This window comes from Limulus polyphemus, unplaced genomic scaffold (genome assembly GCF_000517525.1).
Source record: "Limulus polyphemus unplaced genomic scaffold, Limulus_polyphemus-2.1.2 Scaffold3932, whole genome shotgun sequence".
Lineage (NCBI taxonomy): Eukaryota > Metazoa > Arthropoda > Merostomata > Xiphosura > Limulidae > Limulus > Limulus polyphemus.
The window spans coordinates 48,097-69,398 of record NW_013669542.1 but is presented as its reverse complement, the minus strand read 5'-3'; the positions used below and the strand labels follow the sequence as shown (position 1 = coordinate 69,398).

The 21,302-nt window shown below is 34.2% G+C and overlaps 1 protein-coding gene across 1 annotated transcript in view; it reads right to left on the bottom strand.

Moving 5' to 3' along the window:
* Window positions 1-2,735, bottom strand: part of LOC106470304 (BCL2/adenovirus E1B 19 kDa protein-interacting protein 3-like) — a 34,558-nt gene extending 31,823 nt beyond the window's left edge. Inside the window, exon 1 of the mRNA XM_013930850.2 lies at window positions 2,422-2,735. Coding sequence (XP_013786304.1) covers window positions 2,422-2,455 — 34 coding nt within the window. The 5' untranslated portion in view covers window positions 2,456-2,735. The remainder of the gene's footprint in view (window positions 1-2,421) is intronic.
* Window positions 2,736-21,302: the final 18,567 nt, after the last annotated feature.

Below are 21,302 nucleotides of genomic sequence, written 5' to 3'. Positions count from 1 at the left end.
ATACAACATTGTTTATTAGCAAAAAGGGGACACGTATAAACGTTTCGGAATTCTCTCAGATTCCATCTAAAGCAAAATAAAATGAATTTACACAAGTCTTTGGACTTCTTTCCTAACAAAGAAACTCACAAATCCAATTAAGATACCAACTGTACCCAAACTTACTATATACTTGTGTCTTCCCCATACTGACAAACAAAGCTTAAGCTTCAAAAAATAAACTTAAATGCATACTTCATCGTTACTACCCTCAAGTGCATTTCAGATTAGTTTTTAAATCCACATCACACATACAAATTTTTTCCCTACCAAAGATCTCCTCCCCATTCCTTATTGTTCCTGGCTTGTCTATCTTTACACATGTGGAGACTGTAAGGCCTCCTATATTGGCAAAACCAAATGCCATTTAAAAGTAAGAGCCTATGAACATATAGGAATTTCCATCAAAACGTAAAAAAAAAATTAAGTGACCCCTGTGTTTCCTCTATACATCAACATAGTGAAGAAACAGGACATCAACCTATGCTATCAAATTTTTCTGTCCTCTGCAAGTCTAATACTGACCTGGAATTATTAATTAATAGAAACGTTCCACATCAAACAGCACTCTCCAACACTAAACATGCAGTCTTCATTTAAATCATACATTTCTTATTATGTTCGTATTACTGATTTTACTTTTTTGTTGTGTTTTCTTGCTGTAGTTTCTCCTCATGATTACTGTTTTGTGTTTTATTTGTTCAGTTATCGTTATATTTAGCATTTTAACTTTAGCAATATCCAAAGACTTATGTAAATTCATTTTATTCTGCTTTAGATACTGAAGATAGAATCTGATAGAATTCCAAAATGTTTATCTATGTCCTCTTTTTGTCAATAAACAGTGTTGTATATCATAAGTGTCGTAATCTTGTTTATTATCAAATTTCGTTTTCCTTCGAACACAACACATCGACTGCTAATGTCCTAACTTGATAATAAGAATGATAAACACATTTTTATTTGAATTTCTTCTGAATTACTGCTATCTTGGGATAAGTGCATTTAAAATATGATGTATTTTTATCTACATATACTGATTTATACTAGATATATGAAAGATTTCAAGAAAATCAAAGGTGAACCATCTTGAAGTACAATGATCTTTAACACAACACCTTTCATCCAGCAATGCAAAAATCATTATTTCAAAATTAGTTATATCTCCCACCCTGATCATCATAGATAGTCTACAAGTTTTTGTACAGTTACATACATACATATATTTGGGTCCGCAAGATATTATTAAAATCAATCTTTATATTTTAATTGTTATACATGATGCATTTTTTGTAAAAGTCTGTATTTTCCAACTAAAGCATGATAAAATTGACTTATTATTACATACAGCAGCATACTTATTTTTCCTCTTATTTATACATCAACTTTATTAATTACTCATTTGTTTTTTATTTCAACCTCACAACTATTCTTGTTCCTGATAGTTTTACAAAGTTTTAAAAAGATTTATGTGTACAGTGTAACTAACAATAACAAATATTGATAAAGAGCATTTCCTCAAACTGTTATCAAGTAATGTTGATTTAAAAACATGTCTCCATTATGTTTTCAAAACCATATCATTATTTAAATTTTTTTTATATGTACATACAATATTGATATATAAATTATGTAACATCATGATTTATCGTGGATGTCTTGACCCCAGACTTCCCTCAACAAATGGAAACAACACAAAAAAGTCACACTCATAAGTCTTTCTTATATTTGAAATGAAATATACAGAAACAATGTTGACTAATATACAGTACATCCCTTAACATTTTCTGAAGAAAATATATAATGGGCAGTGACAGCCTCTAATGACACCATACTTATCACTATCAGTCCTAGTAGTAGTAGAGTTAAATACTAATGTGCTGGCTGCTAAGTTTAAATTAAAGAAATTTAAGAGTCTTTGAAATATTATATAGCTTTTCTACTGGGTTTTCTACTTGTCTTTATCATTATATTTATAACAAAAATTATAATTTTAAAATATCGCTGATTTATTTAAGTATATAAATATTATAATAAAGCATCTAAATTTAATCATCAATTTCAAGTTAATGATCAATTTCATTGTAATTTACTGTGTCAGTATGAAATGAGGTAAAATCTGTCAAAGTTTAATTTAAATTAAAACCTCGTAATGGCTAATAAAATAATAGGTAGTACTATTAGTATTACCACAATATCACTATCACTGTATTAGTACTAATAGTAATAGTAGTACAACTACTAGTACTAGTTGTATTTAGTAATAATACTAATAGTAATACTATAGTCTATAGCCTAACTAATACTAACTGTAATATAATTTATAAATATATCATCTTTTAACTTAATTTCAAAAGTTACAATTTTCAAAACTTGACAAACCTGGTAAGCTTTCCATTGAATTGTATCTTTCCATATTGATTACAAATTAGACAGTTGAAATTTGCGTAACACAGGCGCTGTATCAAGTACAACTACAAGGTGTTTCTAATGGTCTTTTCTAAATTAAATATAAATTCAATTCAATACTATTAACGAAATTTTGCTCTTAAATCCCTAACGCAAATTCCGATTTGCGTAATACTGAGCGTCAAAATTCTCAAATAGCATATCAGTGAAGAATATTCTAATTCTGAGTAACGGTATACTTGTTTACTATTCCTCTACAACAGACGATTTGAGCAACAGCTTGATTATATTTGACAATATTACGATGCCAAGTGGTAGCGCCATATAGCGACCAATTCTTGCAAGTAGCGGAAATCGATAGTTTTCAAATGTTCAAGGTTAGACATGTTGCTCTAACGTTGCAGTGACTACGTGAGAAGTAGCACTCATTCAACAATAACAGACGAGATGAATATAAAAATACAGGATAACATTGTTATTTATTTCTGTGGTACATAATCGTGTATAAAGGACATTTTAATACTAGTAATAATTGACCTTATAACACAAAAGAAATATAACAAATCTGATGTTATAAGATCTTTTATTACTAGGATAACATTGTTATTTTTAGAAAACAATTATTTTAGGTTGTAGAAAGGAATAATACAACATGCAAGTCGTGTCACTTTGGTTTACATATTATGGTAGAACATGCACTTACATCATAAACAACGTGAAATAAATGTAAACAGTGAAAGGAAAAAAAAGCGCAAACTTAATGTTATGATACTTGTGTAAGATTAAAATGTTTCAGAATATAAGGGCGAAGAGATTCTTCATACGACAAAACTATAACAAAACCTAAACAGAGGAAAACTTATAACACAAAAATAATATATGTATTGTTACGTCTCCGTTTGTTAATTAACTTTCCGTAACTTCGTTCCGACGAAACTTTAGCGACACAAGTCCTTACTTAATAAAACTGGTTTATTCTTTCTGAATATAACTTTACGATACACTTGATTTCAACATTCGCGCTAAAACAAACGCTATAACGAACTTCTACAATACTCTCTGACTGCAAATCAATTACTCACTACTTACACACACATTGTCCCGTCACGTTGTGACCATCTTATATATACCAGGCTACCCTATATCTAGTAATCTCCCGATACTTCACGAAGGTTCGAGAGAAGTGGCATGACACTAGTCACGTGACCTCGCTGACGTAACAGTATGATTTAATGTTAACATCGTTTCGAAAATGAGCGTCCTTCTTCTGGTGTTTTTAATTTTTCTGTTCAATTTTGTTTAACATGGCAGGGATTTAGTTGTTATGGGAATGGAACTTTCACCAACCTGGGTGTTCAGATATATGGGTATTCCCCTTTGCCGCTTTCGTGTGGTTTAATTTGACTTTCGTGAGTGAGAATTGAAGATTGCTGAGGTGGGAATTGTGATTAATATTACAAGTTACAATTATCCGACTACAATTTCCTTAGAGGAAGCAAAGTAGAAACGGTAGGCGGTGATCGGGATCTTGATTTCAAAGCTCAGAAGAAAGGCGATAACCTTCGATGATGCAAATCAAAAGGTCCAAATATATAGTCACAGAGTGACTGGGATCTATAAATCCAATGACTTGGCGGGGATCGATGAATGCAAATGCCAGTGAATTAGCTGGGGGGGGGGGGCAAAAGAAAACCCTCTTTCACAGGACAGGCGCCGAATAGTCTACCTGTCCTGTACCCTAAGCTGAAGAGTAAGAAGAAGAAAAAAAGGTTAGTAACATACTTATGTGGGGTGTAAGTATGTAACTGAAAGCTGAGTGGTAGTCATATATTCACACCGCACATAGGTATGTTATTAACCATATTTATATAAATCATAATGTGAAGATCATCCTGGCCCGAAACGTTATGGATATTAAGACCTTGGTTTATCGTTTTTTGTGATATAAGTTTCCTCTTTCATGGTTTCTATTTATTCGTACCACAGCGAGCTTTGAGTGACGTCACCTGATGGGAGAGCAGTAAGTTTACGGACTTACAACGCTAAAACCAGGGGCTAGATTCCCGCGATGAACACAACAGATAGCCCAATGTGGCTTTTCTCTCAAATAAACAAACTTTTACAGTGTCAAGTTTTAATTTTAATAATAACAACGTCTCGAACCACAATAACCACGATATCGAATCATCATCAGGTGACAGTTACATTCAAAATGGCAGTTGAATTAAAAAACAAACAGAGTAAATTTGGTGTTATAAAGTCATTTATTCCTAGGATTAATATAACGAAAGACATCGATGAACTGTAAATACCGAAATTTAAGACGGAATTATATTGCTTTTATCTTACTACAGGTAGTGCATATCTGATACCTAGTAGAAAAATATCTATACCTTGGTTATTGTCTACATTTTTATGAAAAGAGCAAAGCCTGTGTGCAGCCTGGAGCAAGGACATAGATGATACTAATACTTGCTAAAAAATTCATTGGTAAGATGTGTTGGTAGCTGAAATTCCTATAAATCAAGGTACTAATTTTGAAAAACTATTGTTTTCAAAATTATGGAAGCTTCTTTGAGTTTCTAAGGGAGCAGTCTACATAGTAAAAATCCATTTTGTCAAAGTACTTTAATAATTCTTGGAATGAACTGGGAGGACCCCTTACCATATTTGATGAGAATGTACAACACTGGTGAACAGTGATTGACTGGCTGTTTGTGTAATCTATTGACGTCCAGGAAAGAACCTAAACATCTGGTAAATATTGAACAAAATCCTTCATTTGAGAAATATAGGAAGAGATGTCTGCAAGAATAGGTAGAGTAATTGTATCAGGTAACGAGGGATTTGAATGGCTACAATCGGCAGATCATGGAAAATCTGTATTGTAGCAAGAAGGAAACTATGAAAAGTATTCAAAAGAGAGGTAGTTTGTTAGGGTAACTTGGCTTTGGTATCATCCAGGAGAACAGGAGCTGCTTGCAGTTGGTTTGACCCCTATCCTGTCTCAAGACAGCTCTTTTACTAAATTATGAAATTCATTTTTTATCTGGAGCTAACCTCTGAGTTGAACATTTGGGCAAGATAAAGCCTTATTCTATTGATGAGATGTTAGTGCCTAGGCTAGACAATGCTCTAGGAAAATAGAGTGAATATCCAGATGAGAGATGATATAAACTGCAGAAGTTTTTCAGTGAAAGATGTATTCTTAAAAGTTCATAATGTGTATTAAAAGAATGAGGAATAATTTATTGTCATACAAGTAGAATATAACTTTCAGCTAAGACGATTGTGAAATCCACTCAATTGATAATTATAAGACTATAACAACCATTAAAACTAAATGATTTCTTGGGGTTCATTTATAAATATCTTCTAATATTCAAGTAGGAATGTGTTTTAAAATTTGAATGACTAACATTTTATTTCTTGTCAGGTTTTCATTTGTGGGTGAATTTGGATCAGATCTACCAAGAATAGAGCTATGTAGTAAAAGGGTATATGGCTAACAAAAAGATTCAGAAATTGCTAACTGTTATCCTGATAGAAACTTTGTTAAGTTGAATAATAGGTAACAATCCAAGAGGCTGCACCACACTGACTGACCCCTCATTTGAAAAACAGCTACTTCACAGGAAGTAGAAGAAAGTGCATTTACTGATATTAGCAGTAGCCTTCTTGCTGTTTTTATGTTATTGATTTTCCATATTTTAATTTTTATAGCTACATTATACAGGTCTTTGTTTTTAGCTGTGTAATTCCCCCTTAATGTTGATGAATACTTTCTATGGTTGCTACTTTTATTTTACTAGTGCAGAGGAAGTCGATATTTGTCAATGGAGTTATACTGGATTTGACAAGGGAGCTCCTTGTGCGAGCTTATCAGCTTCTTCATTTAGCTTTACGCCTGCATAGACTGATATATACATATTATTACCATGTAGCTCTTCCCTTTCTGTTATTCATCTGATGACCAACGACTCAGAATCATACAAATTACTGTTTTCGTTAGTGGTTAATATTATGTTGTTTATACTGTATATTTAAGGTTCATTGCTTTCAGCAATCCAGTGGAGCACGTCCTTTATTATTTGCAGCTTCGTCAATAAAAAGTGTGCTCCTTGTGAGAAGCTTGAATGTTCTATCAACCTTATGCAAGATTTTGTTGCTCCACGAAGCAACAAATGTTTAACCAACTCTCTATTATTTCCGTTTATGTACCATCTTTGATTATGGTGAAAGGTGTTTGTTTGCCATGGTCTTTACACAGGTGCTGATATGCTTTTTTCTGATTCTCCTTCTGCCCAATCTATGTACCTTCTGCCTAGGCTATTTTCTGCAGATCCCACTTGCATCAAATGTCTATTGCCCAAGAAAAAGTCTGAGATCTGATGGAGATATATAATCTCAGAGGTAGCTGTATATCACCCGTCCATTCATTACTATCTGTCGAGATACTTTTGAGGCAATCCCCTGTTTGGCTGGTGTCTGTAGAGCTGTAAGGGAGCTAAAATGATGAAATGAAAATGGCAGTGGCTCAGTGATGGAATTTATAGTCTGTTCACTTCAAGTTCTCAGAGAATAATTTTGTTTGTACGTGCTGTTTGTGTTCTGCAATGCAAATGAAGCCTATGAGGTGTAATAAGGTTTCATGGGGTGGATGAAGTTTATCCTTTAACCTGATTTCAACAGATTTGTTCTATCTTTTCCATCTTAACTAGCTGTGCAGCACTCATACTGATCATAGGCAATGCACAATCCAGGATAGAGCAAATAAGATTTTGTTACAATATAAACAAACTACGATCTTCAACTCTGTTTTTGCTACAACTTTCAGTGCATAGATGCTTTGGGTGATTTTAAGTAAAATTATGTTAATGTAGCTGGTGAAGTTAAGTTGTCTGTCAAAATTTATTCTTAGGTACTTTAGTGTTTCTTCCAAAGGAATAGCACATTGTCCACAAAAGATAGTGATAGCTTGTTCTCCCCAACATGTGTGTTGTTGAGTGTATAGGACATACATGTGGCAGGATAGGTGACCATTCCTTTGTCATTACACTATTTGATCACTTGCATAGAGATGGTTGCAACTTACTTTGGGTTTCAACTTTGCTAGAACTCTTAGTGTAATTCAGGATTTTGTCAGTAAAAGTTAACACTTGGGAGAATATAAAGGTAGTCTAGATCCGTGATGTAGATTTTGAAAGGATTAGAAAGAGGAGATCCTTGAAGCAGATCAAGTGTTAATAGTGACCCAGTCTCACTACCAGCTTCCTTGCTACAGGATGCTTACTTTGAGCATTCTGTGAGTAAGAGTGGGTAGCAGAACTATATTATAAACATCTTCCAGGTCTAAAAGCTATCACTGAGATGTTCTGACCAAGTTCAAAGTCTTCTCATATATGAGCTGAATATTCAACAGCATTGATACAAGTTTCTATTCCACTGTAATATCCACCTTATGATGATAATGGCAGTACTAGTTTCATCTTATAGGCAAGCCTTCTAGCTAAAGCCTTCACTAGTGTCTTTTTAATATGGTTGGCAGGCATTTAGGCTAGTCGTTGGAGCTTCAACTTTACAACCAGTCACAACAAATTTATATTAATTTGAGGCACGCAAATGTGACTGGAACACACAAGTCACTAACTCGAGGAGATTTATGGTTAGACTAAAAAATAACTCAGAGACTGATATTCCACAAAACACATCAAATTTTAAGAAATCTTTTATTAAAACACACAGCTATTTACATCCAAATACTCATATATTTCATCAATTAACTCTTCAACAACTTTAATCAAGGTACTTATTATCTTTAACAAATTGTCGATTAAAACACTATGTGGCTTATACTCAGACATACTTAAAGTTATTAGTTCCTTTATGCATTTTGTTTAAGTTCTTAAACTACATTGATCGATCGAGAGAAATGGCATTTTTAACTTACATCAAAGTTGGAATGGTGTTCTGGCCTCTCTGTAAACTAGACAGTTTCAGCATCTTGACTGGGAAAAATCTTCTTTGGTCCTGGAGAACTCTTTTTGCCCTGAGGAGAACTGCTAGGGAACTCCTAGAGAACAACTTTCATACTAGGGAGAACTGACTTTTAGCTCCCAACATGAAGTTATACATGAAATTTCCTCAGTATTCTTACGAGTTTCCAAGTAGTGTCCATAGCTACCCACAAGTAGTTCTCATATTTCATTGGTTTAATTCTGCAACTCATCAGACTTTCCAAGAACAAAAACAAAAATTCCCTGCTGATTGGTTGCCATCATACTGAGTAAATTGGCCACCAACTCACTTGTATCACTACATGGTTCTCTGGTTAATAATTCTGCATCAAAGTACCAATTATTGCTTTCAATATCAATTTTTCTATACCATATTCTGTACTAACAGAGTAGCATCACCAGTTTGTCATTCTCAAACTCGTGACTATCCCTTACTGAATTTTTCTGAGTGTCTTCACGGATGTGCTGGGCAGTTTTTTGTTTTGTTTTTTTATAACTGTTGATTCTCAATGTCAGTTAACTGTACTTCACCTTGTTCTTGTTCTTATTTCACAATGTAGGCGATCTCTTCCCCACCATTTATTCATATATACGTGCCACACCCAGAAACTTTTATTATGCAGATTCTTCTTAATTTTTTCCTAATTACCGAATCAGTTGCATAAAAATGCTTATTAATTCAATTGCTTTACTCCTCCATCCTTTAAAGGAAATTTTAATCCTTGGAGAAAAACTTCACCATCCAATTTTGCTGTTTCTATTCCTCTCTTATGTCTACCAATGCTTACAATAAATTGTCTCCTACTAATTCATTTATGGATTACTTAATATATCAACACTTAAACATCCAATACATCTTTAACATTAATATTACTTTGGTTATAATATGCAAAACTTATTGGTATACTAAACAATAATATTCCTTTATCCAATATTCATAATACATTTCATAAAACAATCAAACCATCAACAATGGCATCATATTATTATTATGATTACGGTAGGCATATAGAAAACAAAACAAAATACAATAATTATATATCATTATTCTTAATATAGTCCAATAGTCTTTCTCTCTTCATAATTCCACCTGGAGGTATCAGAAGGTTCGCCATTCACTATGGACAATCCAATTATAGAGGGCACAAGCCTTCCACTTGACGCAATGTTCGTGAGGGTGTTGATAGTAATCACACAAAATCCTTTCCTAATAATCCAGCTGTCGACAGGGCGGGCATCCGAAATCTTCGAGGTTGTTGCATGTAATACCCATTCTGCAGTTTAGGATCTGTGCTTTCTCCTTTCCTTTTGTATATATTTTCATGTACTGACGTCGAATGTCCCGAAATAAGTCTATCAGATCACAAAAACTGTAGTTACCATCGGACCATTTGATAAGGTGTAGGTAATTAGTGCACCAAGTTACATGTTGATAATCTTTTCTGCTCAGTATATCGTCAGGATATGGAGCCCGGAAATAATGTGTCTGTCTACCTTGTATATACATCTTGGAGAGCTAGTTCTTTGATGATACAAGTCCTAGCCACTCTGAATCATTCGATTCCAATAATGGCTGCCTTAGTTCTTCTTTTCCTGTAAGCACAATACACAGTTAAAGTCTGGTTCACGACTCTATATCATATTACTATATCTCGGATCTAGTTTCACCGGTTTCGTGATTCGACACATACACGACGCATCTTGTCTTTGGTCAGTCGCGCACTTCACTCTTGTCACACCATCGTTGATATCTCATTTCCGATTTATTAACTTTATTGATTCTCGAACCGTTCATCGTCGTTGATTAACTAAAGTTGGTTGATTCCTGAATTTTTTTCTAAACCTGCCAATTTTGCTTTACTATATTAACTTTATAATCAGCTAACTTCATCGATTCGTTAAACTAACCTAATTTTGTTAACAGTCTATACTATCAGTTTATGTCCTAATTAGTCTATGTCTTAGCCATTTAGTTCGACTAGCCTCTGAATATGACAACCTTTAGCTGCCTGGCATTGTTCTTTAATTTTTCACAGCGCATCTAATGTCCACAACTTTATCAAAGCCAATTTGTTCCGTTTAATATATAACATTATGTCCATTAGTACCACTACTAAGCATAAGACTACCAATGCTTTATTAGACAGTTCCATTTATCTAGCCTCTGTTTTTCTGTTGTAGCTTGTAAACAATCTACATGCTGTTGGAATTCCGTAACACTTAATCATGATCTCTTAGGGAGTAAATTTTGGGTTTCTTTTAATATACTTGTCAGTTCCTTGATATCTGCTTTTATATTTATATTCTGAATTAATTGTGATTCCTTCTTAGTTAATAATACTTGCAGATCTGGGATTTTCCTATATACTTAGTTTCACCCCTAAAATTATTTCTAGCTAATCTTTAACTACTCTAGTTTCATAATCAGATTGATGTACATTTGACTTGGAGCATACCACTGATAAGGTAAGTTCATCCTTGTCTTATAAAAATGGATTAGGTTTAGGATATTATTATATTCTTTTCACATAAATCAGTTATTCTATTTTTAATTCCTGCAAATATTACATAGTTATAAGTTACAATAGGCACTGAATAAATTTCTGAATTGGGGTCACATACTCGGATGGCTTCCTCTATACATTTTAACAGGTGTTCTTCTGTCATTTCTAAGTAAGTGTGCTGATCACTGGAAACAACAATATACGGTTTTTCATTCTCTACAATTAAAGCCAAAGAGTGGTTTAATGCTAATGGTAAGTGTACAATTCTATATAGTTTAAACATCCTATCTGTTGCCTTTAAGGGTATCTCTATAAATATCCTTACTGCAACTGTCTTTACATCAGCCCAAGTATAATACATGTAAATCTGATCACTGGAAACAACAATATACGATTTTTCATTCTCTACAATTAAAGCCAAAGAGTGGTTTAATGCTAATGGTAAGTGTACAATTCTATATAGTTTAAACATCCTATCTGTTGCCTTTAAGGGTATCTCTATAAATATCCTTACTGCAACTGTCTTTACATCAGCCCAAGTATAACACATGTAAATCTGATCACTTTGAGTAGGGATCAAAACAGTAAATATGGAGGTAACCTCCTTTCAATTTCGTCTAATACTCTTTCTAATTTACTCGGGGAAGGAAGTATGAACTGAACTTTCTATCTGCAGCTACAAACAATGCTTGTACTAACTTAGCTAACTCCGTCCTGCTACTTCCTACAGTAAAAGATAGCTATTGTAAATTATTTTGAATTCTAGTGTTAAAAACTAACATTTCAATTCCTGCTTTGTGAAGCTCATTCTGTCTTATTCTGGTACGTATCAATACATTAGTAATATTTACTAAGCTCTAGATACTTTCTTAATCTCTTGGTCATGAAATTCAATTGTCTGATTTAATGAGTTCATTATAGTCGCCTGTTCATCTATCAAGTGAATTATTTCCTTAGATACATGTCTTTGTCGCTCTACCTTCTCATTTAATTTAGACAAATCGTCGGTAGTCGTGGTTCCAAATAAGAATTTCAAAACGCTTCCACCTGAATTTATTGAACCAAGTTTTTGTCGAGTTCGGTCCGATATCGACACGCTATCTTTAATGTCCTTTAATTCTAATAACAAATCATCTATCTCATCATGATATCGCCTGACTAGAGTTTTGTAATATTCGATTAACTGTAAGATTTTTGCTAACTGTACCTTGATATCGCATATGATGTAACGTCATATTTTTTGAACTTCCTGCATCGAAACTAACGCGAGTATTCACGTCAAACGACATAATAGAACATACTGCGGAAACGGTATGTCTTCAACAATTGTCCAATTATCTTCGGATAATATGAACTTTCCTTCTTAAACAAAAACCATACCTACCTTATCTTCTATCTTCTATTTGAAGAATACTTACACTTCGTCCAGTCACGATTGATGATAGGAGTCGTATCGTCAGTAACACAAGGATCCTGGTAAACCTACAGATATATCTACTACTAATATACATGATTAAAATACTTAACAAAACATATATATAACATAGATTAGCGATATATACATATAACTTGTCCTACTTAACTTAATTACAATTTCGTAAGTAGTTTGTGATGTTATTGAAAGCTTCTATTACACTGTCCTTACCAGAAACAGTATTAACTGCGTTTATGTCACTCTTGGGTTTATGTACAACTGCCTGAGGATCGAACCTTACTCGTCTCCCCCTAGTTGTAGGGGTCACTTCTGGTTGAGTTGGTATAGGACCGCATGATCTAAGGTTATAGTCACGGGTCACTATATCTACTTGTGTCATCACCGGGGTATTTAAGACATTATCCTCAGTTACTGGGGCACTACTTTCGTTATCACTACTACTAACTGAGATTTCCTCTGTTGTCATTACTTCACACCCCAACACAACACTCCCATCCTCTAACTCTGGAGTTTCTATCTCTGTCTCTAGTATTCTTCATCATCACGTGATACGTCAAGTTTACTTGAGTCATCAATTTATTCGTGTATGTTCTTATTTGGGCCATGTATCTTTGTTTCGTCAGCTACACATTCATATCAATAAGCTTTATAACCTTTTACTTTCTTTAATCTATTAACACGCATTAGCTGTTTACCCTTTCCATAGATCTCTTGAATCTCAAAGTTAACTGGACTTGTTTGTTTGAAAACTCTAAAAGGACCTTTCCATAACGTTGTCAGCTTTTTCATTTTTCCTTTCTTAACAAATGGGATGTAGAACAATACTTTGTTCCTTAACCTTATGTCACTAGTTTGTGCCTTCTTATTTGCTTGCTTTTCTCTACGCTCAGCAGCTTTAGTTAAATGTTCATTAACTAACTAAATGCTAACTGCATTCGCTGTAATAACTCTGCTTTGTAGTCGTAATCTACTGCATAATTCATTCTTTTAGAAGCTAATATCTCCTGCCACATAACATAACATAGGTAACATAACATCTCTACCATGTAATAGAAAAACGGACTTTCCTGAGTAGACTCATATTTCTTTCACAGGTAACATAACATCTCTACCATGTAATAGAAAAACGGACTTTCCTGAGTAGACTCATATCTCCTGCATAGGTAACATAACATCTCTACCATGTAATAGAAATAACGGACTTTCCTGAATAGACTCATATATCCTGCATAGGTAACATAACATCTCTACCATGTAACAGAAAGAACGGACTTTCCTGAGTAGACTCATATTTCTTGCACAGGTAACATAACATCTCTACCATGTAATAGAAAGAACGGACTTTCCTGAGTAGACTAATATTTCTTGCACAGGTAACATAACATCTCTACCATGTAACAGAAAGAACGGACTTTCCTGAGTAAACTCATATTTCTTGCACAGGTAACGTAACATCTCTATCATGTAACAGAAAGAGCGGACTTTCCTGAATGGACTCATATTTCTTGCACAGGTAACATAACATTTTTACCATGTAACAGAAAGAACGGACTTTCCTGAGTAGACTCATATTTCCTGCACAGGTAACATAACATTTCTACCATGTAACAGAAAGAACGGACTTTCCTGAGTAGACTCATATTTCTTGCACAGGTAACATAACATCTCTATCATGTAACAGAAAGAGCGGACTTTCCTGAGTAGACTCATATTTCTTGCACAGGTAACATAACATCGCTACCATGTAACAGAAAGAATGGACTTTCCTGACTAGACTCATATTTCTTGCACAGGTAGCATAACATCTCTATCATGTAACAGAAAGAATGGACTTTCCTGAGTAGACTCATATCTCCTGCACAGGTAACATAACATGTCTACCATGTAACAGAAAGAACGGACTTTCTTGAGTAGACTCATATTTCTTGCACAGGTAACACAACATCGCTACCATGTAACAGAAAGAACGGACTTTCCTGAGTAGACTCATATTTCCTGCACAGGTAACACAACATGTCTACCATGTAACAGAAAGAACGGACTTTCTTGAGTAGACTCATATTTCTTGCACAGGTAACATAACATCGCTACCATGTAACAGAAAGAATGGACTTTCCTGAGTAGACTCATATTTTTTGCACAGGTAACATAACATCTCTACCATGTAACAGAAAGAATGGATTTTCCTGAGTAGACTCGTATTTCTTGCACAGGTAACATAACATCTCTACCATGTAACAGAAAGAATGGACTTTACTGAGTAGACTCATATTTCTTGCACAGGTAACATAACATCTCTACCATGTAACAGAAAGAATGGACTTTACTGAGTAGACTCGTATTTTTTGCACAGGTAACATAACATCTCTACCATGTAACAGAAAGAACGGACTTTCCTGAGTAGACTCATATTTTTTGCACAGGTAACATAACATCTCTACCATGTAACAGAAAGAATGGACTTTACTGAGTAGACTCATTTTTAGCACTACTATATGCCAATAATAACAAGGGGATCTCTCGTCCCAAGTTTTCTGATCTTTCTCGCAGTATTGAGAGATCATGGCCAACAAAATTCTATTGAATCTTTCTACTAACACGTTAGCAACTTGGTGATAAGCTGTAGTTTCGATTTTCCTCACACCTAATAACTCGCAAGCTTTCTTCACTAACTTAAATTTGAAAGTACTGTTTCTATCTGTCAGTAAATACTGGGGTATACCGTGTCTGGCTACTATGTTATTCACAAAAGCCTTGGCAATTGTTTCTGTCTTCTGGTCAGGTAAACATATTGCCTCAGGAAACCTAGTTAGGTAGTCTGTGACTACTAACACATATTTTTTTCTTGCTTAGGATGTAGCCAATGGGCCTAATATATCCATAGCTACTAACTGAAAAGCGTGGTTAAATTCGGCATCCTTAAGTTCGGGCTCGTTTTTCACTTCTGACATTCTATGCATGAATCACAATAATCTTTAATGTCTTTCCTCATATTTAGCCAAAATAATACTTTACTTATTCTACTGTATGTTTTCGCAAAAGTTAGATGCACTGTGAAAGGCGTGTCGTGTTATGTTTTCATAATTTTAACTTTTAAACTATGTGGTACGACTGTTTGTAATGACCTCTCGTTATCAACTCTTTTGCATAAGATATCTTACTCCAACGTGTATTCTGTATCTTCTCTCTGTAATACTCTGTTTCGTAGGTTATTTATTAATTCATCTTTCTTTTGTTCGTTAATCACATGATCTAAATCCCAAATTACTCATCCTCACTTTCAGATCTTATCTCTTTTACTTTGTTAATCACCTGTTTTTCTTCGGTTTTTGTATTTTCCACTCAGAGCATCAACATTTGAATGCTTTCTACCTGGTCTATGTATTACTTCAAAATCATAATCCTGTAACAATAATGACCATCTCGCTTACCAATAGGAGGTATCTTTTAATGTCATTAACCATGTTAATGGTGCAGGATCTGTAATGATAGTGAACTTCCTGCCGTAGGATAACAACTGAAAGCTAAGCATTCCTGTTACGTGACTGACTAAGTTATCTCAGCTTTTCTTAATTGTTTACTCTGATATGCTATAGGACGTTCTTCTCCATTTTCATCTAACTGTGATAATGCTACGCGTATATCAAAACCTGAAGCATCTGTGCTAAGGATAAAATCTGGGTAGCTTAGAACTGGTGATTTTAATATAGTATCTCTTAATTTCTCGAATGCTTCGTGTCTTTTATCTGTCCACTGAAGTTTTATTTATTTCTTAGTTAACTTGGTTAAGGATTTCGCCAGCAATGCAAAATGTGGTATAATCCTTCTTTAAAATCCTACAAGTCCTAGAAATGTTCGAACATCTTTCACTGTTTTAGGTACTGGATAATTCTTACAAACCTTTTTATGGTCAGGTTTTACACCATCTGTGGTCACCAAACGACCTAGGTCAGGTTTTACACCTTCTGTGGTTACCAAACGACCTAGGTCAGGTTTTACACCTTCTGTGGTTACCAAACGACCTAGGTCAGGTTTTACACCATCTGTGGTCACCAAACGACCTAGGTCAGTTTTACACCTTCTGTGGTCACCAAACGACCTAGGTCAGGTTTTACACCTTCTGTGGTTACCAAACGACCTAGGTCAGGTTTACACCATCTGTGGTTACCAAACGACCTAGGTCAGGTTTTACACCATCTGTGGTCACAAAATGACCCAGGTCAAGTTTTGCACTATCTGTGGTTACCAAACGACCTAGGTATTCTACTTCTTTACTTGGTTTTACACTATCTGTGGTTACCAAACGACCTAGGTATTCTACTTTTTTACTTGGTTTTACACCTTCTGTGGTTACCAAACGACCTAGGTATTCTACTTCTTTACTTGGTTTTACACCTTCTGTGGTTACCAAACGACCTAGGTATTCTACTTCTTTACTTGGTTTTACACCTTCTGTGGTTACCAAACGACCTAGGTATTCTACTCTTTAAGTGGTTTAAGCTTGCTTTCCTTAATCTATCAAATGCATGCCTTAAACTTTCTAGGTGTTCTTCAAAACTTGCAGCGAACACTATGACATCATCCAAATAACAGAAGCATTCCGAATCTTTCAAACCTGATAATACAACATCTATTAATCTCTGGAATGTTGAATGAGCTTTGCATAAGCCAAATGGTATTCTATTAAACAGGTATTTGCCTGAAGGTAATAACACAAAAGCAGTTTTAGCTTTATCTTTCTCTTCTATTTCTACCTGCCAATATCCACTTTGTTAATCCATAGATAAAAAGTACTTACTCTTACCTAACCTATCTAATGTCTCTTGGATATTATGTAACGAATAGATGTCTTTGACAGTTACTCCGTTCACTTTCCGAAAATCCACACAGAACCTTAATTTTCCGTCCTTTTTAGGAACTAATACATCTGGAGAAGTATATGAACTACTACAACTATCACGTCTGCTAGGCTTAGAGCTTTTCTGTTTTTTCTTATTCACCACATTTCTTTTTGAACACCTAATATTCTTTCCATACCAACAGCGTTGTGTGTGTCATTACGCTCTAGAAGATCAGTGCATTCGTATTTAGACGATTGATCCTTAGCCTTGTTAATGCTAGCGTTAGGCATATGACTATTAGCTTTAGTCAGCGGGAAGGTATAATTTTTCTTAACTGTTGCACATAAATACAAAGGTTTAAGCCCTTCAAAACTTAAGATTTCAATTTCTACGCATAGCTTACTAGTAGTGATAGATATTTCAGTGTCATAAGTTCTTAAAAAATCCTTCCCTATAATGCCATTTGTTTCTAAGTCTATCTTCTTGCATATATAAAATGAGTGTTCTAACTCTAATTCTCCTATTTTCATCTGAACTTTATATCTACCGAGCGTCTTAACAGGATGTCTTGTTATAGAACTTAAAATAGTTTTAGCAACTTACTTCCAAGCATCATTCTGCAATGTCGGATTCTTATTCACTACTTCTGCACTTAGTCAACCAATAATCGACATGCTATACCCTCTATTTCTACTAGAACTACTGGTGACACTTCAGTAACACTACCGACACTCAATGTTTTATTCCACACTTGTTTATTTTAAACCAATTTTTATTCAAGGTATCTAACACACATCACGTCCCTTATGTCAAGAAGAAATGACACTGTAGGAGGAATTCACAAAATCGATAGTAGTCTCTCTCACCTCGATACTCAGTAATTCTTATGTTATCATTCATGTACACACATTGGTGAAAAATTTGTGTGAGCAACCTAGGGTGAGCTATCTGGGAGATTTGTAGCTTGCAATGGTAATTGTTTCACTACTGATACTACTGTCATATCAAACTGCAATGGTTATCCCAGTTTCTGGATCAGCATGTGGTATGAAGTGACTGTGAACTCCTCAGAACCTAAAAGTTTAGTCTCTTGAAAAAAGTATGGTGTCATAGAATTCATAAAGGACATATTCTTTCCCCTGATCACCCTAATCTTCCAATAACTTATCATAGTGCAAGGCTGGTAACATCTGGTGTACGTTTTATGCAAGTGCCGTTTACCAGTTCGATGTTTAAGCAATGGTTTTCTTGCTGTTCTCCTTATCCTGTTTGACAGTTCATACTAATATTGCATCTTCCATCTAAAATAACACAATATAAACTTGACAATAATATATAATTCACAATAAAAATAAAACCCTATAAAATTATGATACATAAACTGAAACATTTTACACCGAATTATGGAAGCAAAGTACTTTAAAATACAACTCTTTTCACAAATAAAAAGTAAACCTTTTCACACGAACCAGTTTCAATATATCTGAAATATAATACAGAGAAAACCCTTTACAACACATAGAAACGTATATTTAATTCTATATAATCAAAATATTCACTAAATCCATCACGGCAAATAACAAAAGCAAAAGTACAATATAACAGAAACCCTTTAGTAATGAGTAACAGTTTAGACACAGAACACAGCCCTTCTGTGAGTTTATGTATAAGTATATACACAAATACGTGATCCGTAAAGGAACATACAAAGTAGAAATGACTCTTTCTGAATTATTTAGTGCATACAAAATGCCATACAAAAATACCCTTGTATAACACATAATTCGAATAGCCATTTTACAAAAAAAACCGGCAAAAAGAAGCCATTCCCTAAGAACCATTAACACTCGTGAGACAAAATATTACTCCTCTTGGAGAAAGATGATAAAATATAACATTGTGTATGTATAAATATATATTTTCACGTTTTGTTTTGTATTAAACTCAGGAGGGACTACACACAAATGATGATAAAGTGAAAGCTGTTAAAGACTTCTCAACTCCAAGAAACTGCAAAGAGTTAAATCCATTCGTGGGTATCTGTGCCTGGTACAATCAATTCATTCCAAACTTTGCTGCAATTGCTGAACCTTTACATCAGTTACGAAAGAGGTCTATCAGATGGAAATGGACCCCCAGTGTGGGGATGCATTCTAGAAATTAAAGCAAGCTTTATGTGAGTCCCTTGTCTTGCAACTTCCAAGAAAAGCTAAACATTATTTTTACATACTGATGCTTCAAATGTTAGATTAGGAGCAGTTTTGTATCATAGCATATTCCAGTAGAACAGTGAACTTTGAAGAAAGAAGCTATGCTGATACAGAGTTAGAATATCTAGCTACAGTCTGGGATGTATAAAAATTTATGGTATACGTATATGGAGAAGAATTTACAGTTATACCTGCCTTGAAATGGTTGCAGGTTGATTGATGCATTGGTTACTGAAATTGCAGGACTTAACATTTGAAATACGTTACAGAAAAGGAAATGAGAACCAGTTACCTAAAGCTCTATCTAGAAATCCTACTGATCCCCCCGAAGAAACTCCAGAACTGGACATAAGTAAGCTATCACCTAAACGTTTTGCCATTGTAAATGTTAACACTAGAGAACATTTGGCTACTGAACAAGCTAACAATGATGAATATAAGCGTATTTACTCTTATTCGAAAACTGCCCTGTTACCCAACAATTCTACTATAATTGCAGAGATTGTAAGTAAATTAAAACACTACGACATGAATGATAATGTTCTTTATTACACAAAATGGGTTGTTACCAATGGTGAGTTCAGACCAGTTATTCTTAAAACATTGATACTGGCGATGTGAATAGAACTGCATGATCATCCTACAACTGACCACCTAGGTGTCCAAAAACCAATAGACAAAGTATCCAGACGTTGTTATTGGCCTGGTATGAGAAAGTACATTTGAAATTATGTGTTTTCATGTCATGTTTGTAGTCAGTTGTATTTATGCAAAACAATAGATTAATGGAACCTGGGGAAATAATAGGAGTAGACATCATAGGATATCCTAAATTTAGCACAAGAAATAGTTATTTTTTGGTTATAACAGATTATTTCAGTACATGGGTTGAATTATATCATCCAAAACTAATAACTGCAAAGGTAATTGTGAAAAATTAGTTAATGAATACTTGTGTAGATATGGTATTCCAAAGACTCTTGTAACTGATAATGGACCCACAACTTGTCTCATTTGAAGGGTGAAACTTGTAAAGCTATGAGAATCAAACATATCTTTACAACTACATGTCATCCAAGTCTAACATTACTGAAAGAGTAAATAGGAATATAGGTATAATGATATCTGCTTACATTGAAAAAATAATCGAACTTGGGATAATCAGTAATCATTTATCTGAATTTTCTCTACCCATTAAAACTTCTATTCATGAGTTTACAAGTTACACGCCAGCCAAACTCTATGTGGGCGAGAGATCTTCCTTCTTTGGGACCGACTGACAAAATACCCAAGAGCACCTCAAACCTAGATGAATGAACAAGAGAATTACAAGATGTCATAGAGAAGGCAAGATTAAACACTGCAAAGCCTCAGAAGCAACAGCAAAAAGCCTACAACCGTAAGAGACGCCCAGGCACATTTATAGTAGAGGATTTAGTATTATTAAGGACATATCTTTTACCTTCTGCAGTAAAGAATTGTAGTGCAAAATTTGCTCCAAAGGTGAAATGGACCTTTCGAAATTACAAAGTGTGTTACTCCATTGGTGTATGAAATAAAAGATCCTAAATGAGGTGCAGTTATAGGATGATTACATATTTCTAAAGTAAAGATATATATGTATACAATTTTTCATATAAACAGCATTACATCAAAAGTGTACAGCACTATATAGCCCTGACGAAATTATAATTGTAACGAATTTATTGTTATGTATTTATTTTTTAAATTTAACGTTGTTTGGATTGAATTTGTATTCAGAAATATGCATGACTTGTTGCGTATAACAAATTTGTGATATATTTATTTTAATGTCAACGTTTATTTCGAATAAGTTTATATTTGAG